The sequence below is a fragment of the Puntigrus tetrazona genome, chromosome 18 (assembly GCF_018831695.1).
Source record: "Puntigrus tetrazona isolate hp1 chromosome 18, ASM1883169v1, whole genome shotgun sequence".
NCBI classification, from domain to species: Eukaryota; Metazoa; Chordata; class Actinopteri; order Cypriniformes; family Cyprinidae; genus Puntigrus; species Puntigrus tetrazona.
Window position 1 is genome coordinate 11678637 of NC_056716.1, and position 20436 is coordinate 11699072.

The following is a 20436-nucleotide window of genomic DNA, read 5'->3' on the forward strand; positions in this document are numbered from 1 at the left end:
AAGAGTTTATGATAACTTGCAATGAGTCTGTTACAGCCCTGTGGAGGAATTTTGGAACATTGGAGCGTTTGAGCATGAACCACCTTTTTAAGGTCATGCCACAGCATCTCAATAGGATTCATGTCAAGACTTTGACTTGGCCACTCCAAAGGGTTCATTTTGTTTTTCTTCAGCCATTCAGAGGTGGACTTGCTGGTGTTTTGGATCATTGTCTCACTGCAGAGCCCAAGTTCACTTCAGCTTGAGGTCATGAACAGATGGCCGAATATGGTCCTTCAGGATTTTTTGGTAGACAGCAGAATTCATGGTTCAATTTATCATAGCAAGTCTTCCAGGTCCTGAAGCAGCAAAACAGCCCCAGACCATCACACTACCACCACCATATTTTACTTTTGCTATAATGTTCTTTTTCTGAAATGCTGTGTTACTTTTACGCCAGATATAATGGGACACACACCTTCCAAAAAGTTCAACTTTTGTCTCGTCAGTCCACAGATTTTTTTTCCCAAACGTCTTGGGGATCATCAAGATGTTTTCTGGCAACACGGAACCTTTATGTTTTTTTGCTCCGCAGCGTTTTTTTTCCTTGGAAATCTTCCATGCAGGTCGTTTTTGCCCAGTCTCTTTCTTATGGTGGAGAACGCTGACCTTAAGTGAGGCAGGCAAGGCCTGCAGCTCTTCGGATGTTGTTGTGGGGTCTTTTGTAACCTCTTGGATAAGTCATTGCTACGCTCTTGTAATTTTGATCGGCCGGCCACTCCTGGGAAGGTTCACCACTGTTCTACGTTTTCGCCATTTGTGGATAATGGATCTCACTGTGGTTCACTGGAGTTTTAGAAATGGCTTTATAACTTTTTCCAGACTGATAGATTTCAAGTACTTTCTTACTCATGTGTTCCTGAATTTCTTTGAATCTCAGCATGTGTAGCTTTCGAGGATCTTTTGGTGTACTTCACTCTGTCAGCCAGGTCCTATTTAAGTGATTTCTTGGAACATTAAAGTGTGACAAACATACAAAAAAATAAAAATCAGGAAGGGGGCCAACACTTTTTCACACCACTGTACCACTGTACTGTCACAGGTCTTAAAAAACACACACCGAGATTTTAATTTGCAAAGAAATGGGATAACCTTTCACAGATGGATAATATATGTTAACCCGATATTACAGGTTCAGCTATAGCTATTCATACAAACGTATAACTAGTTACTCAAGTTGCTCTTGAGTATTCATGGACAAGCTTTCCAATCACTCCAATCTAAGGGAATCTATACATATAGCCGCCAATAGAAACAATCACTAATAAGTCATCTATGCATACATGGTCTTGGCACTCACTAATACAGTGTGACTAATTATTGTAGCAGCCTAGCTGTAATGGATCTATCTGCATAGCTTTATTCATACATGATCAAAAACAGGTATGATTAGAAAAAGATATGACACAGGCAAGACAGATGTAATCAGGCTCTGGCTAACAATATCCAATGTAAAAGGTAATATAATAGAAGGGCAACCTCTGGTGTCAAGTGGATGTTCACGAACCGGATTCATGACACTAGCAGTAGCCTGGTTCAGTTCAAGCGACACCATAGCACAAAACGCATGTGAAAATCTTTCTCCTCACTATTAGTTATAACACAAAATAAATATGAATGAACATCAGATGGTATGTTAAAAGACACAGCACAACTTACCAAAATGTGTCATTACGCCTCATGGGATCACTAAATCACAGTTTTAACCATAAAGTTTGTCAGTGAAACAGCTTGTAAACAATATAATATGAAAAAAATTAACCCTACAGAGAGGAGTATTTCAAAAAATCCACTATATTACAAGTACCACCTTTTCTGTATATGTACAATAATACCATATGCTTTGTACATGTAATATGCTAATACCATTTTTGTATGCACAATGCTAATGTGCTTATGCTATTTTTTTTTTTTTTTACTATGGTTTTCACATACCATGGCTGTATCACAATACAGGGCATGTGTACATATTGTACCTTCAGCATATTTTGTAAAACCATGTTTTTGGACATGACGGCCTTTTGTTATTGTTTTAAGTAACATTATGATCCGCTATGGTACTTGCATAATAATATCATTAAGCATCTTGGTTTGTATCAAAACATTAATGGTTATGCTATAAGTGTATACGAAGGTATCATCACATTACTTTTTTTGCTGTTCATGAAACCATCAGGGCTACATAAACGGCTCTGTGCCCTCTGTTCGACATCCGCTATGCGGTGGCTAAATTTGGCAAATTTTTTGTGCAGGAACAGAATTAAACAACAGAGGGAAAGAAGAGATGAAGGACCTGTGGGCGCAGGGTTCACACATAACCTAGTCATTTGCAGTGGCTTGGGAGTCAGCTATCTAAGCTCTGGCTCTATTATTTATGCTCTGTGCTGCATGCATAATAAATCCCAGTGTGTACAGGCTGCAACATCGTCACTGTCTCAAGCTACTCTCTGCCTAGGTGTCAGCACACCAGCCTCAAATCTACGCTTTCAAAAATCTGGTGTCCGGGGTCTCCTCTACAACCTGCATCACTAACAGGACAAAAAGCACATTTTTTATACATCACAGTCTGCGATGTCTCCCTCCCAAAAAAAGCCACTTTTTGACAAGAAGTGACGTATCAGATCCAAAAGGAAAGCACTGAATTCAGTATTACCAACATACAACTGAAGTAAAGAAAGTGACATGCGATGATAGAATTTGCAAATAAAAACAGTACACTAGGAATATAGGTGTTGAGTGTGTTCAACATGACATTGCACTCAAGGCCACATTTAAAACCTAAAAGCTTTAACAGTCCTTCTTTTTGGGTGCTATGTATCACCTGCCTGAAGGGGTGGTTCAAAGATAGTCAAAGACCTCTTAAGAACATTCCTCTCACACAGAGCAGACAAACCCAGCTGTACAGAACCTGTAATAGCCCTAAATTTACTCTACAGTTGGGGCCTACTTTTAACATTTAATCCATAAAACCAACAAATAATAGCAAAGGTCAACAGTTTCAATAAAGGATCTATAAAACATTATCAACATAGATGTGTCTACATCAAAGGAATAAAGCTTCCTTAATAAGTGTAACCGTTTTGATACAATTGGGTTTGTGTTTTCCACCCAACTAAGCTTACCACCAATTAATGTACCCAAAGAACTGACCTTCTCAACTTACTTTAGTTTTAATTATAAAATTCTATCCTCATGTCTTTAGTTTGGAGACATTAAGTTGTAGATGAGAACACAATGATGTGTCAGCTAAGTTACATACATATCTCAAAACATACGAGTACACAATAGTGCACTATTAAAACTGTATTAAAAAAATAACCATGCTTAATTCGAAAAAGTAACACCCAGCACGTGACTCGAAACTTCCTTGCACCTACCTTCAACACTGTGAGAGAAGCGACCCTCATTCAGTTCATTCAGCTAAGTGCAAAATTGAATTTGATTAATTTGGTAGAGAGCAGAATTTTCAGTGCATCTGTACTGACAACAGAGGAGAATCTTTTTGTAAAGCAGCCCTCGATTCACTCTAACACTCTGTCCTCCGGCTGCCTATCGGCTGATTGTGGGCCTTTGAGATTAAAGAGCTCTCCCCCGCACAAACACTCCCACTCTGCCCATATGCTCCCTGGCTTGCTTCCGTCTCCTCAACACCTCTACTCACCAATCATCCTCTGTCTCTGTGAATTATTTACAGATCTGTGTAGCTTGGGCAAGCTTTGTGTAATTGGGGATCATTCTTGGAGAGAAGAAAGAATATTTCAAAATAAGTAAATAAAGTCATTGAGATGATAGAATAACTGAATTACTGGTAGTTCATATACACATAGTGACACATGATGTGGTTAAATACACCTATATACATGCATATAACTTGTCCATATATATAACTTGCACTTTCTCTGACACTAGACACAAGTCATCACCCAGCACAATGAATGCAGTTTCTCTGTGTGCATGCTACCCCTCAGGCACGATGCTTTCTTACTGCTGCACAGTTTCTGATTACATTCAAAAGTGTGTTATTATAATGGCAAACCGCAGTGTAAAGAGCATCTCATAACTACTTCAGCAGTTTTTCATGGTTTAACGATCACATAAAATTTGAAAGAAGACACTCTCGCGATACAATTATGAGATTAGATCACTAACATTCTGTAACAAAATTACATGCCTTTTGCATGTACTATAAGACAGGGCTCCGCCCACATGCAGTGATGTCAAAGGATGAAAAGAAATCTTTCCTTCGGATCACAGAAAGCAATTGACCTGGTACAATCTACCTTGTCAGGCTGCAGCGGCTCTGTCAGCATGCGAGTATATGCGATTCAACATTCATGCCTGATGCGCGGATTCCTGCTGTTGTGAATTCTTGTCAATACATTCACGTCTCATCTGTGTGTCTGTGTATGTGTAAGTGAACTCCATTTCTTAGAAGCCAGTCTTACGTATGTCAGTGGTATTGTATAATTATTATATATAGCATTTACAGATACTGCAGTATTAACAATATCCGCATTGCAAAATAATGCCATTGTAATACACGGATATCTGCAATGATACAGAAATTCGTTTAAAGTCCAATGTGCTTCAAAGAATATCATGGTGCTGTCTAAAAACATGTTTGTTACTATCACAATCCACAATCTAACAGACATATAGGCCTTTAACCTAGTTTTGGTGGCTGAGACAGCATGATATTTCACACTATTTAGAATGATCAAGCGGCTGAAAAAAAGAGGCCTTTTTTCTCCTCAGGAAGAGAGGAAATCGCAATCTGTGCAGTCTTCTGTCTGCAGACTGGGTCTCCAGTGAAAAACAAATCGCTCTTTGCAATTATACATTAATACAGCAGAGCTGGAGGACAGGTCTTCCCTCTCCTCAAAAGCTTTGGAAAAAGTGTGAAGTAATTTGTTGCTGGGCAAACGTATCAAACACTTTTCAGCATTTCACCCCTCAAAGTTAACATTTGTCTAATTTCAGAATTACACGATGGCGATTAAATGGCAGTTTTTTGTTTTTTTTGTCTTAACAAACAGGCACGGAAGACTTCGTACTGTTGTGTCTGCGAAGGTACAAGCCTGTAGGATTCAGGAAACTATTCCAGTCTAACTTTCTCATTCCTTCTCTTACGGTATGTTGGCCGTGTGACACAGAGATGACCAACCATCTAAAGCATCCTTCTTTCAAATTAAACAAAAGCCTCAAATAACAAGGGCCATTTCTTCAAGCGAGAAAAACCTCACCCGGGGCGTCAGATTTCCTGCCTAGTGAATGCCTTTGAGAGTTTAATCAACCGTTCGTTCCCTCACTATTAAACAGGGAGTGCTCATGGCAGTACACAATTTCGCAGATAGGCTGTGACATGTTTGAGTGCACATCATGGAGCCTTTGTATATGTCTAAAAGTTGAAAAGCAATTATAGTAGAGTGCGCCGGTTCACTCTTTTCTATTGTTTAGCTCGGTTTGAGCAGGTACAGTCTGTTGAGGTATCATCTTAAACAAGGTCTCTCCACTGGCCCACGCTATATTTATAATGAGTGTACTGTGGTGTGGTATCTGAGAACTGGAAGAAAACCAGATCTTGACAGTTTTGTGTGGGGACAGTGACAGGAGTTGTGCAAAAGAGCGCTCTACGGTGAAGACCATTCTCTTCACACTAGGATAAATAGCAATGTCTGGCTGATGAGCAATGATGTACCAAAGTGCCTAACAGTTAAAGTCAGACGAAGTGACTTTTATATATTATCTATTATATATAGAGCTAGTTTCCTTTGGTTTCTTTTGGTTAAACTTGCCATTGTTTCAATGGAGACCAATGGCTCTAAAAAATTGCAAAGTTACTAACAAAAATGTGGTGCAATTCATATACTATGGTGCTTTTTCAAACAAAACCTCAGTATGGTTTGATGTCTAACCAACATCAAACAGTAGGCTCTTTGTGTTCTGCTATAATTGAGACTATAGACTCAATAAAAAAAATGGATAATGTGTCTCCAGTTCATTCCACCTTAGAAAAGTGGATCTCAGTAAGTCAAAATCTCAATATCATCTTGTGAAAAAGATGTTATTTGGAGCACAAGTTTGCACAGTACTGATGCATTTGGAGTCAGAAGCTGTGTCCCAATTCAGAGACTGCATTGTTCAGAGGACAGATCCTTCATAGGACACAGCCCCCCGAACTTCTAAGGCTGCTCTGAGTCTAGCCTTGGCAGGATTTCCTGATTCCATCACCAGGATGTTCTCGATCACAGCACCTCACGTAGTGAGAAGAGAGCTGCCACCGACATTATTTGTTAATGAAAATGAAAACTGGAGACTGAATTGTTATTTTTACTTTTAATGACACTTTAAATGTATTCAAATGGTTTTGACCTAATATAACGTAATATAAACTTATTTGTTGTTTTGCAAATTAAACAAACTAACAAAATAAATACATTCCTTGTATTCACATACAAATGCGAAGTAGCAACACTACAAAAACATGGTGTTTCATAATATGATACACTGTTTTACATTAAACTGCCCAACAGTAACCTATATAAAGTATTTTAAATGTAACAATCTTGAACATATTGAGAAGTAAAATTGATATTGTTAACACTCGAGCATTCTGCTGTACAATGAAAAACGAAGTATAGCAAAAAATATGGGTGATGTATTCTCGTTTTTGGCATGTTTGTGGCAGCCGAGTTTCAGGTATAGAAGCAGGTATAGAATCATGCAACATCAGGTGAATGACGTTTGCTACGATTGTCAGAGGCAGCCTGATCAAGAGTCATAAATGTCAAACATTTCATCGGGCTGTTTCTGAGTTTGCCGACACTCCATCTCAATTGGGAGCAGTAAAATAATCATAATTAAATAATCAGTTAAATAATCATAATGACAGCAATTTTGGGGGAAAAAAATTGCTTGCAACAAGCCGAGATTCGGACCGCACCACCCGATAGTTGGGTGATAGTTGGGGATAGCAGCCAGCTTTTGCTATTTTCAAAGATATATGACACCTATAACATTATTACATAAAGGAGTATTTTTCACACTATGTAATTGGCTGTAAATATAAAATCTCTTTTTAATGCTATACTGTTATACATTCAGTATTCTATATTTTCACAGCATGAGCTTCTAACCATTAAAAGCAATTGGTTTCATAAGACTCAATAGCTGCTCCAGTCAGTTTGATTTGTGGGTTATTTACTTGAGAATTGCCTTGATTTGGTAAAAGTACTTTACTAACTTCAACCAATTCAATAAGGTAGTCATGTGCTCACTCTCTAACAACCGCAACCAATTCATTCAACGAGAGAGCTGTTAACTCAAGAACCACTTGACTGATTCAACGAGTGAGTTATTGATTAAAAAAGGCTTTAAAGTGATTCAAAAGCTCAAGCTAAATAACTGTTTTTCCAAATTCAGTTTCACTCAAAAACTGCTTTTACTATTCTTTATGTAAGTTTATGAGACAATAGTTTTTTTGTGTCGGTGAATGAGTTGTCAACTCATTTCTTCAGGCAGATTTACAAAGTCATTCAACCCGACTTGCAAACCCACTTAATCATGATTATTCACAACTTATCATTATCACAAGCCGTTTAAGCAACAGAAGAATTATTTTCAGCTGCCTGCAGTCATAGATGTAGCACAGATTTCTAATAGCTATCTAACAGCACAAAACTACTATCTACTTACTACACAAGAAAAAAAAAGGCATATACAGTGCTCTACAGTAGGCTGTTATTTATTATGCACTCCATATGCGAGAAAGAACTGTGTGCTAGATGTAGGAAGGGAATAATTACTGCTGCCCACACACTTTTATGACTTTTATATGCTGCTGTAATATTCATCTCTAAAACTTTTGTGAGGCCTCTTTTGTATCATCTGTGAGATCACACTAAGCTGTTTATTAGCAACTGCAAATTTACGCAGTGAACAAAAATTGAGAGTTTTAAACAATGCCAGCTGAGAATCACTGTAGTGTATGTGAAGAGGATGTTGCATCTAACTGTCTGCGATGCTGCGCAGCTTGTCGGAGGCAGCTTGTAGTCTCAGTATGGGGCGACATTGAGTGTTTTATGATTTAGCAGCTTGATAATGTCACAGAAATCAGTCATCTCAGAGGCGCTCTGTGATCCGTCAGCCTCACCGGGAGAACAGCAGCCCTGTGTACCCCCCATGAGCTCTTCTGCATTACAATTCCACAACAACCTGAAGAGCGTGGGTTACACAGAGAGGACACATCTAACTGACAATTATTCAGTCCTCGCGGTGTGGCGAAGGAAGCGTTGCACACCTCATTTACGTGATGGCTCTTTTCAGCTCCCCTGTTGTCTCCTGGATGACCCCTAAACCGATGGAGTGTGGTGATCCAGAGAAGTTGGCGGTACTGACTACATCATCTCAATGAGACAGTTCCTGTGACCCCGCTCTCACCCAATCAGACTTATTCATCTGTTCCCACTGAACCACGAACGCACCGTTAAAAACTTCCTGATAACCAAGTGCTACATAGTCTTGATAATCTCTTCAGCTGACTTTGGTGAATCTACTGGTCGAAAGTAATACAAAATAAAAATAATAAAATTCATGCAAGAATGTGTTTATTTATTTTGATGTTACTCAGCTCAAATGTGATCTCCACAAGCTAAGCCAAAGTGATCTTCCAGCTTCAACATGCTATTGGTGACCAGAGTCTTTCGCCTACCCACATTTCCATTCATTTTTGATGTTTTCTATACAACCATTCACGGATATTGCTGCGCTGTATTTTAAATGCATCATTTTCTCTCCCAATCTATTTCCCATTTTAGATTTACCCACTTCCAAACAACATAAAAACACAGACATGGTTGTTTTATGTATCTGTCTCTTCCTCTCTAATGGGGAAAGAAAAAGAGGCAAAAGGACTTGCCTGAACTCCGGCTTTGTGAGAAATAGCTATTGATCATCTTTAAAAAAAATACAAACGGTGTAAAAATAGCCAAGCAACCACCTTAACCTGGCTTTACCCAAACCATTTGGTTAAAGGATCCTGTGTTAAAAACACGATCCACACCATGAACAAATGTCCTTCAAATAATATAAAAAGTCTATAGCTGCAGAATAATTACAACAAATAGACTGATACACAACAAACCAACAGGAACCAGGACAGAACTTATTTTATTTGTAAACGTCTCTTTTATAATGCAGCTTTTTCATTCTCTTGTGAAATATATATTTCACTCAGTGACAAAAGCATCCATCAGTTGTCAGGCTGATGGAAGGCTGGGAATTTGGGAAGTGCTGTGATGTTTCAATGATCTCTGTTCAATTTCCGTTTGGCTGGGGTCCACGTCAACTGAATAGAGACATGATTCATTGGCTAGGTCGCTTTCAGTGTTACACAAGACTCAAAGTCACAAGACACATAGTCCTTATTTGTTAGGCCCCCCAAAAGGCCCTACATATCGGTTAGTGCTGGTCTAGCTTGTGAACCATCATAACCCAACTGGAAAAGCTATTGGACCAAAGTAGTCTTGACCTTGCAAAAGTCCAAAAGTTCAAAACAAATTTAATTCAGTTCACTAAAAATGATGTTTGCAACAAGATATGGAAGATGACTATTGGAACAAACAAAGCTAAGCAAACAGAGCTAGTCAAGTTAAGAACTGCCTCATGATTGAACCATCACATTTGAGCAATGTGAGGTGAAACTTCTAAAGATAGTTTGAAGTAAAACTCCTTCGCTCCAATATGATGAGAACAGATACCTGTGAGTTTGTAAGTGCTCAGCATGCGTTTGTGAATTGGCAAGGGATTGTGTGATTCAGGCTCATTCCCACCTTCGCTCCTGTAGTCCTCCTGTGAGCTGAGGGCAGAGTATCTGTGTCTTGAGAACGGAGGCCAGTCCTGGCTAGACGATCCCGCTCCATGGTTGTTCCTTAACCTCATCCTGGAGTTGAGCAAGGAGGACGAGGAACTGTCTGCCTTCATCCGCAGAACTGCAGCGTATGACACAGGTCTCCCGGCAACGGCTCTAGCAAAATCTGAAAATAAGACAGAGAGGGCTGTTATATCTGTCGATTCAGACTCGCAGGGCCAGGTAAAATATAGTTATGAAATATAGTATGTTTCGCTATTGCTCATTTTTAGGGTTAAGGATTTCAACACACCCTTACCTATGGTACATATAAAACTTCACTGATTCCAGCAATGCTTTAAATAAATAACTTTCACTGTCCAAGTAAATCACATCTAATATAAAGCCGAAGCTCATGATATATATGCTCACACTATACGGTCTCATCATCAAGCTGCAACTTGACTGCTCAAGTTATATCTGTGAAATAAACATGGAAACGCTTGAACTGTGGAGCCTCCATCGCTCCCATCTATACCACATATCTTGTTACCAAATTTCTGCTTTTGCCTAGGAAAAAAGATAGCAATTGTTTAGCCCCTTGACAAAGTTTAGAGCAATCTGTCTGTTGCTCTGCTTCAACTGTGTGATACCCTCATGAGTTATTGTCATAATTATCTCTCATTACAACAACGCAACAAATAAGATGCAAAAGAAGATGAAATTCGGCCCAGCTGAAAATAAAAATGTAGAAATCAGCTGAAAATCAGATAAAAAACGCATAGTGCCTTAACTCATCCCACACATGTGCTACATACGTGAAACATTTCCTCAAACCACGCAGTGTGCTGAGAAGTGTGTGAAAGCAGTTAGGCTTGCAATTTTTATTTGATGGACAAGACATAGATATAAAAATCCTACAGGCACTGAAGGAGGGAATATTTAAGCGTTGGCTCATCATCACATCTGGCATTGCTCTAGAAACTTCTTGGGAAATAATTTCTTCTAGAAATGTAAATATCCAATTACTGCAGTAACAAATGCCATTTTAGGATACTGACAATGTTTTATTGCTTTTCCAGTTAATCAATTTAATGCATCCTTGCTGAATATGTTTTTTGGAGACAAATTATTTTAAAGAGTATTTGTTACAGTGTAATTAAGTATTGAGTAAAATTAATTAACTACATGTACTTACTATATGGTTAATGTTAGGATTCTGGTTTGGCTTAGGGTTACTTACATATAATTATGCATTTTAATTACAAAGTAGTAAGTACATGTAACGTGTAACAGGGACACCTTAAATGTTAGCATTTTTCAAAAAATAATAAATCAAAGGACCCCAAATTCTGTAGTTTATTATATGTCTATATTTATATATAAAGCAATTACCAATTTTATCAATTTATTTATTTACTGGAACAACTGATCTGCCAGGATTAATCTCCTTAATTTAAACCATGAGCAAGTCTCTTTCTTTCTTTCTTTCTTTCTTTAAAATCTGAAACACAAATGCGCAACTGAGAAACAAAGGAAAAGAAAGGATTACTGTTTGACACCTGGTTCTTATGTTATTGCTGTTTTCTCATCACGGGAAAATTAGAGTTGCAAAGAGAAATATGTGTCATGAACATTGCCATGTTCTATTGAAAATGCCACTAACACAGAGTGAAATGAATTTAGATGTCTAATGCTTAGTGTTTATACAAAAAAAAAAACACAAAAAAAAACTTGGGGCTAATTATATCTCTATTACATCACGTCAATCAATGCTGCAGATTTACAATTGCTACAAATGATTCTAAATAGCCCATTTGTGTTACAAACGGTGCCAAAAGAGAAAGGACTTATTGAATATCTTAATTAAAGAGTCATTATACACCTGCTGAAATCTCCTCATTCTGCTGTTTGCCAATTAGAACTTTAGCAAAGTGACTAAGCTCCAACGCACCAAGCCATCTGACTAAACTCACAGATGCGATGCTCAGTAATGAGGACAACCCCACAAATGACAACTTAAATGCTTCATTCTTCGCATGGCATGGAATCGTTTATAGACCATCTCGCCCAGAGAGAGGGAAAGTAACCTCTAGAAATTAAAGCCGCCCCAAATCATGGATCTGTGTTTGTGCGGAGAGGCACTTGAGGAAAAAAGTGGGCTGACATTTATGAGGTCCTAATTAAAGACTGGCTTTTTAATACTTGCAGAATATGACCTTTGCTGTCCTGAACCTTTAGAACATAGCTTCAAAACTGGAGACTGAGAACTTCACTTAGGACTCTTTTTCTCACATAGGAAAAACAAAACAAAAAAAACATTCTCAAATGTGCGTGCATCCCTATTCAGGCAGAAAAAATCCCACAAAGAAATGTTACTCTCGGCTTTCAGATGCTTAAAGAATAGAGGAAACTGATCCAAAAATGGCAGACAGGTGTCTAGACAGCTGCCTACACAGAAATCAACAGAAAAGTGTCCATATAGAAATAAATATAGGCAGTTACCGAATTTGATTGATAGAAAGATGAATAGATGGCTGGCTGGCTGAATGCTTGATGGACAGGCAAGTGGTGAGAATTGTGTGAAAGAGATGAGCAGGAGAGAGAGGAGTAAAGAAATCCAGACAGACATATCCAGCGCTTTACAAGAGGATATTATGGGCATGTTACTATGTTGGGAGCTTTAAATCATAGTATATGAAATTTACTTGATTAAAAATTAATGGGATACCTTTAAAAACTTCAACAGAAGCATGTAGGAGTGTGTACGACATTCCATTTTACTAATTCTGAGGTGATTTGTTGTGAACTTTTTAAGACCTACTTGATTTTGTGGAATTAAGCTTTGAAGTCGAAGACATTTTTAATTATAGAGGGACTTTGCTTTTTCAGGTTCTGAGCAAAACAAACCATCTTGGGATGATTAAAAAGGCAAGAAAATGGCTTAGGGATTTGAACAGCAGAAAACTAGTCGCTCCTGTCATGAGAGGGTGGAAGAATCTGAACTTCTAAAAAAAGGAGAAGACTAGTTGCCCTGCTTTTAGAATTTTAATTGCATCTCAATTTTTCAAATCTATGGAATTTTTATAAACATTGTGTTAGACAAGCAGAGCAAATTACCTGTCAAATTACCTTTTCAGAACTCAGTGGTTCTCTGAGAAAATGAATCATATCCAAATGCGAATGTCTGTGATGGCTGATATTGTATTACCTCAACACTTCTGCTTGTGTGTTTTGATCTACCTGAGCTATATAATTTGCGCACTAATCTTCCACATACTCTATCGTTCAGTATTACAGAGGCTCTGAATGGTGATTCTAAATTAAATAAGCTGGGAGGGAAACGTATGTTTTAAAACTTTAGCATTCCCACGAGAAACAAAAATGCATTTCTGTGAAAGAACTTGAAAGACATATACATCGTATATGATGTATGCAACCACATCTTATGACCTGTAAAAAACTCAAACTCCAACTACACAGAAAGTCATGTCCAAATTGTTATTTGAAAACACACATTGGGTAATAGCGTCTTCTAGAAAACTTGTCCTGTCCGAATAGGGGTGAAGATGGAGATGCTTGATCCTGTTCCCAAATAAACCTAATCTAGACTTTCAGAAACATTAGATCAGAAGTTTTCAAACCAGGCAGGCAAGTAGTTTTGGAGAGAGGTTGGAACCAGACTCTGCAGAAAAGTAGTTCACTCAGAACTGAATGGGCAACCTAGTTCCAAAAAAAATCATTGGTTGTTTTGAAGGGATTGGCGACTACTGGAAAAACTGTCCTACAGAATTGAAATCTCTCCTTAACTAAACACATATGCCGGTAATTTCCAAGTATTTCCAAAACGTTGGTTAGATTTTTCAGGTGTGTTTGATTTGAAGTCTAGATGGTGGTTGAGGGTGCAGTTTAACATGTTGGACCACATGTAGATTCACTTCCTTTTCAAACTCATCAAACTGTTCAGTGACCCCCTCATGCCCTATGGATGAGGTCTTTGTTCACTCCCGTCAGGACAGAAATGCATCATCATTGGATAAGGATGATTACTCAGAACAGCTTTGCATTGATTTGCAGTGACCCTGAGGCAAGTGGACCCACTGGACTCCCAGATATTAACTTTTTTATCAAGCGTCTGTTATATGATTCCTTTAAAAATCAAACAGATGAACAGCGGTTTTAGAACATATTTGCATTAAAGAAAAGATCATTTTAAACACACAGAGTAGGAGATCGGGAGACAGATATACATCTTAATCGCTCAATGACTTGGAAAAAGGTTAAGAACTCAAAATAGACAGTTCACCCAAATGATGACCAACTGGAACCTTTTCCGTCATTGAAAACTGCCCTTTACACCTCCACAGAAAATAAAATGGCACAACAAACTGAGCTGAAAGGTCTCACTGAAGCAGATAAGCCAGCTGATGGAAGCAACAAATATCATCACTGACTCTAGATACACTATTCTTTTCGATTATTTCAAAGCCACTATCATTTATTTAAGATTTGACAGATCAGTTTGCACCTCGATTTAATAACTCTTTTACTAAATAATGTTGTGTCAGTTGTCATAAAACCTTCTGGTTATTGTTGCTATACAGTTATTACTTACTGTCACAAGAATGATATCAATTATTCATTCATAAAAAATAGCCTACAGAATTTGGTAACACTATATTTAACAAGCACGTCTCACTACTATATATTTATTACCATGCCTTTTATTGTCATATCGGCTGTTTGTTATTCTTGTATCTACTGTATGTATCTTATCCAAAACAATACTTGAACTTAACAACTACCTAACTATTAATGAACAGCAAATTAGGTGTTTATTGAGGCAAAAGTTGTAGTTAATTGTTTGTGTGATCCAGAATTAAAGCCAGTCCAATAAGCTGTTATGAACGGGATAATTAAAGTCACATCTGTTCATTATGACACATTCGTATTATGACATGTACTGGCAAAATGAGTCAGAATGAATACAATTTTATTTGAGTTAAAGTTTTAAGAGCAAAATCACCAACCGACATTGCATGTTCTTCTACAGTTCTTAATAATAATTACTATATTATTAATCACAATATAGCTATTTTTATTTAATCTTTGTTATTAAAAGCAAGACCAAAGACACAAATAAACGGTAGTCTAATTCTATTCTTTTAATGTTTGATTGAGACAGATTAAGACCTACTGTAATGTATGGATCAAATATAATGTTAAACATTAGATTACCATTAACTAAAAATGCATGCAACACACAACGGATTTTGCGCTTTGCAGAACTCACTTAGCCTGATTGTTTTGTTTTCATCAGCATGAGCTTAAAAATCATATTTGAACTAATGTCATTTAAATTATAAATACATAAATATTTACAAAGCAACAAAAAGATTCTCCTCTCAGAAAAAAAAGATGTTTTTATATGTTTATTACTATCGCTAGAAGAGCTTAATTAACTCATTTTGTGAAAACCTAAAGCGACACTTGTCTGTAGTTCAAAATTAGACGGCGCACAAAGAAAGAACATCACAAGCAAAAACACTGGCATTTTAAAAAGAAGCCATAGTGTCTGAAAACGGAATATTCCTGTGAAGACATAATACAAATTTCAACAGCCATTATTTTAGTCTTCAATGTCAAATGAACTTTAAAAGTCTTCCACTTGTCGCTTCTGATCAATGCAATAATGCACGTATGCTGAATAAAGCATACATTTCTTTCAGCATGGACTAGCCTACATCTGGATATTGTGTCAAATCCAATGCAACGGCCCCTGAAAATCTGCAAAATATGCTGATATTTCAAGCACAAAATGCTGTTTGGAACACTTCTTATTTACTGGTCATGGGGTATGATTAATTGTGTTTTTTAAAACATTATTTTTAATGTACTTAATTACCCAAACTAACACTTTAAACGGACAGCTCTAAATTTGACATCTAAAACACAGTGTTTTTAATGCAATACTACCAAAAGCTGCGGAAAGACGCTGGCTCAAAAAGCTGAAATGCAAAAAGCTGCAAGGATGAAAACCAGTCAAGTTGTAATTGACATAACCGTGTTGACACAGACAGACGTTCATTGGCACAGACATCAAAGAGACGTACATCAAGTGTTCACCTGAGGAATAGACGCCCTGGATTGAAAATGGTGTGACATTCCATGAAGATATTTCAAGCAAACTTAGTCATAAGATCATGACACATAGCCAATTTCCTTGTCAAACAGGGCCGGATGTGTTGCATATATCCAGGACACTCCATGAACCCGAACTAGTTTTGAAACTAAAAGACAAAAACAATTATTTACCTACCTTAAATAGTTGATAATTAAATTACGAATTGGGCTGAATTAATTATTAAAGTATGTTTATACTTCATTTATTATTCTTTATTTATTATTATGTAATAAAGCAAACGTAAGAATAACTTCTATATTGTTAGTGGCTTTGCTTAGGTTTATCCCTGAAATAAAAATACAGTGTTCATGAAACTAGGCATTTGAATATTGTCTTGCTAAGACATATTATCAGGCGATACAGAGTGACAACTAATATTTACATGCATTTTATTTAAGAAGTCTTCTATACTGTTAAAAAGTTCTCAATGATTTACATTAAAAGCTAACAGAATTTCATCTTCCTTTTTGGCCATATCAGCAACTGTACTGTATTTGCATATGTTAGCTCAATTGGGCCTTTCTCCTTTTTGAATAATAACTATAGATTTTCATATTTCATACTATGTGATCCACAAAAGCCTGTTGCTTTAGATATGACACTCAATATAAAACACATATGCAAAATCTTGGGGTTAGAAGTCAATTAATAAACAGTTTTTCAGTATAAGCAAATACAGCGCTGCCCTTACAAACTGTAAAACATATGGCCTTTTGAAGGGTGAATGTGGGAAATGGAATGGCTGCCACTTGCTCAGACACTTGCACCTATTTTTCAACAACTACTGGTAAATTACATTTCACTTCCAAGGTGCCAGGGGTACATGACAGTCCCGATGATTGTTGACAGCTCTTCTGGATGGGTGAAAGCTGTTCCTGCTAAGAGTACAACAGTCAGTCAGTCAGCCAAAACTCTTCTCCAAGATTACATCTGACTGACAGTCAACTCAGACCCCACAATGCATTATCAGTGTTTACTTTATAAACAATCTGACATGATTTGAGTCCACAAATTGACGTTGCATAAACACCTTTTCACCTAGGAAAAAAAAAAGCTTTAAGTTGAAACATTTTTTCCATTTAATGCATTCATGGCATTCTCTCTATACCTTAAATCGAAAGCCTATACTGGTAAGGAACTGGTTAGTTTCACTAACTTTTAAATTCAAACTCAAAGTGCACCGGCTAAGACAAATGCTGAAAGGAGAAGATTAAAAAAATATAGATCTTTGACATAAATTTGGAAAAAATGCATAATTATTTATATAATATGCATAATTTGCATCATTTGAAGACATTTTGATTGAGGAATATAAGGATTCTTTCATTTAAATGCAGCTTTTATCGTTTCAGCTTTATTTCTGAATGATTTAGCTAGAAGTGGATTTTTCCCTTTGTTTGAATTCCCATTGATTGCTCTTTGCAATTCTGATAAGGAGCTTAATTTCAGTATTTAGTCTAGTCTCGCTGGATTCGTTTGTTTGCTTATTTAAGTACAAGTATATGCTTTTACAGATCTGTAAATTCTTATTTCCTCTCTCGCTTACTTTTGTTACTTTTGATCATTTTCCTATAGATAAAGTACTCGCAGCTGCATTAAAGATTAAATGGCCCTAGGGGTTTAAAGACAGATGCTGTGCCTCCACAGTTAAAATAAATTATATTTTGTGTATGGATATGAATGTGAATGATTCAAGTTTGAGGCTTTGGTACATAGATATGGGAACATGTCATTTAAAAACATTTCTGACACTGTCTTATTATCTTTTGTAATAAGCGAATGATGTATTATAGAAAGCACCCAAAGAACTTAAAACTCTTGTCCAAACAAGATTTGTAGAACTGAGAAACTTTTTTTTTTTTTTTTATTGATGTAATGTATGCAATCCTGGACCACAAAACCAGTATGATGTCGCTGGGGTATATTTGTAGCAACAGCCAAAACTACATTGTATGGGTCAAAATTATATTTTTTCATGCCAAAAATCAAAGATGCCAAAGATCATGTTCCATTTAGTTATTTTGTACAATTCATGCGGTAAATGTATTAAAATGTCATTTATGATTAATATGCATTGCTAGAACTTGATTTGGACAACTTTTATCACATTTTTCCCCCTCATATTCCAGATTTTCAAATAATTTTAACCCAACCGAATATTGTGCTCTCTTTACAAACCATACATCAGTGGCAAAGCTATTTTCCATATTTGCTAAGTGATAATTAAAGACGCCTACAAGTAAAGTGTGCATTTTTTTTTGTAAAATATAATTAAAAGTAATGACTGCCAAACAAAGAACCTAGAGACAGCTTACTTACAGTTAAGTACTGCACTTAAGAGAAAAAATAACACACCTCCTTTCAATATATTTTTATTTTTATATTTTTCTGGCCCTGTTCTACTCAGATCATTGATTTTCCAGCCTTCCTATTCAGAGACATTTGATTCACATTTACAGACGCTCTTACACACAAACTATCTTTTCAATCAGCAGTGAGTGACCAGACATAAATCAATGGCATCTACGAAACAAAGATATCACAGCGAAAAATACCACCACACGAGGAAAATATTAAAGCGGAAGCATCAGTTGGGTTCACAATGACGAGTTTCTTCAGGTCTAAGTACCTTCTGAGAAAAACAACGCTCAAACATCTAAAAGCCACAATATACTTCAAAAGAAATCGAAGAACGAATTGTAATTACATAATTTAAATCAAAATCAGGCTAAAACAAAGTTCATTTTGAGCTTGTTTCGGCAGTTTGAATTGTCTCACCAAAGTGAACATTTCAGGAAGTTTGTTTTAGCTTTTAAACACCTTTGAGCTACTATTGGTCCGAGGCGGTTACGCAATTGGTGCGTGTGTTCTGAACGCCACCTTCTATGATGCAAGATTTTTTCTTCCTGGTTGGTTTTGTCATTCAGCCGAGGTCAGATAAGGGAGCAACATCTCCAAATCACTAGCTGAGCTGCCGCAGATATATCCGCACCTCTACATTCGCTCGCGGAGAGACTTTTAAAGTACAGCGAAACCAATTAATTCCTACAAAGAAACTACAACGACGCTTCAATGACCGGAGTTATGCAAAAGCGCGACATAGAGAAACTAAAGAGGGGTGGGGGTGGGGTCTAGAATATTCAGAAACAGAATAAGTTCACTCAGCCTTTTCAAACGTCTTTTTGCCCTCAAACGAAGTACGAAAAAGAGGTTTGTTTGAAGTATATCGGGGCCTTAACTGTGTGACCACACTGATACATTATGCAAATGTAAATGATCATTTGCCTTTGGAAAAATCTTCAAACTGTACTAGTTGCTTTGCTTTTAATTGCCTTTAAATAAAATTTCGAAATTAAAATAAGCTTAAATGAATAGTTCACCCAAAAATCTAAATTCTGTCATCATTTACTCATCCTGGAGTAGTTCCAAATCTGTTTGAACTTCTTTGTTTTGCTGAACACAAAGGAAGATATTTTGAAGAAACTTTGTAACCATGCTGTTTTGGGTTCACCATTGACATCCGTAGTATTTTTTTCTGACTATGGAACTCAACGGTAACCCAAAACAGCCTGGTTACAAACTTTCTTCAAAATATATTCCTTTGTGTTTGTCAGAACAAAGAAATGCATACAGATTTAGACCTACTCAAGAGGGAATAAATGAAGACAGAATTTTCATTTTTGTGTAAAAAAAAAAAAATAATAAAAATAAAAATAAATAATATATATATATATATATATATATATATATATATATATATATATATATATATATATATATGTATATTTATATAACTATTTGGAATTCTATGCATGTGCAGAGTGATAGAGAGAGATGGCAGGGTCTTCTGTCTGTCGGCATACACAATGTCCACCTGTTGCTGGTGGCAGTGTCAGACTGCAGAAAAAAAAAGGAAAAAAAAAAACAAAATGAGTATGATGCAACCACACAGACTGTCAAGCCTTCAAAGGCGTTGGAGTTTGGGGATTTATACGGGGGTGGGTGAAAAAGAATGAATAAAGAAATGCAACAAGCTCCTTGCAAGAGGTGTGCTGGTACACATACTCATGGTGAAAATGTTTGATATAGGTATTTCAGTTTAGCACGCTTTTGAACCAAATGCAGCATAAACTCATAATCCTGAGGGGAAAAAAATTATTTTTTTTTCTTGTCTTAAAATTTTATATCACTCTCCTCACCCCTTTGGATTTCTCAATTCTTGTTTTTGCTTAATTTAACTTAATTAAAATCTCAGAGTTCATAATTTTTGCCAGAATTGTAAATATTGAAAATATATATATACAAGGTTTTGACATGAAACACTATAATGTCTCAATCTGGTATAATGACATAAATTCATGTCACA

At 36.7% G+C, this 20436-nt stretch overlaps 1 protein-coding gene across 2 annotated transcripts in view; it reads right to left on the reverse strand.

Annotated features, from left to right (window-relative positions):
• Positions 1-20436, reverse strand: part of cntn5 (contactin 5) — a 335900-nt gene that overhangs the window by 200579 nt on the left and 114885 nt on the right. For both annotated transcript variants that reach the window (XM_043216577.1, XM_043216575.1), the window contains exon 3: positions 9870-10073. In XM_043216577.1, the coding sequence (XP_043072512.1) occupies positions 9870-10073 (204 nt within the window). The remainder of the gene's footprint in view (positions 1-9869; positions 10074-20436) is intronic.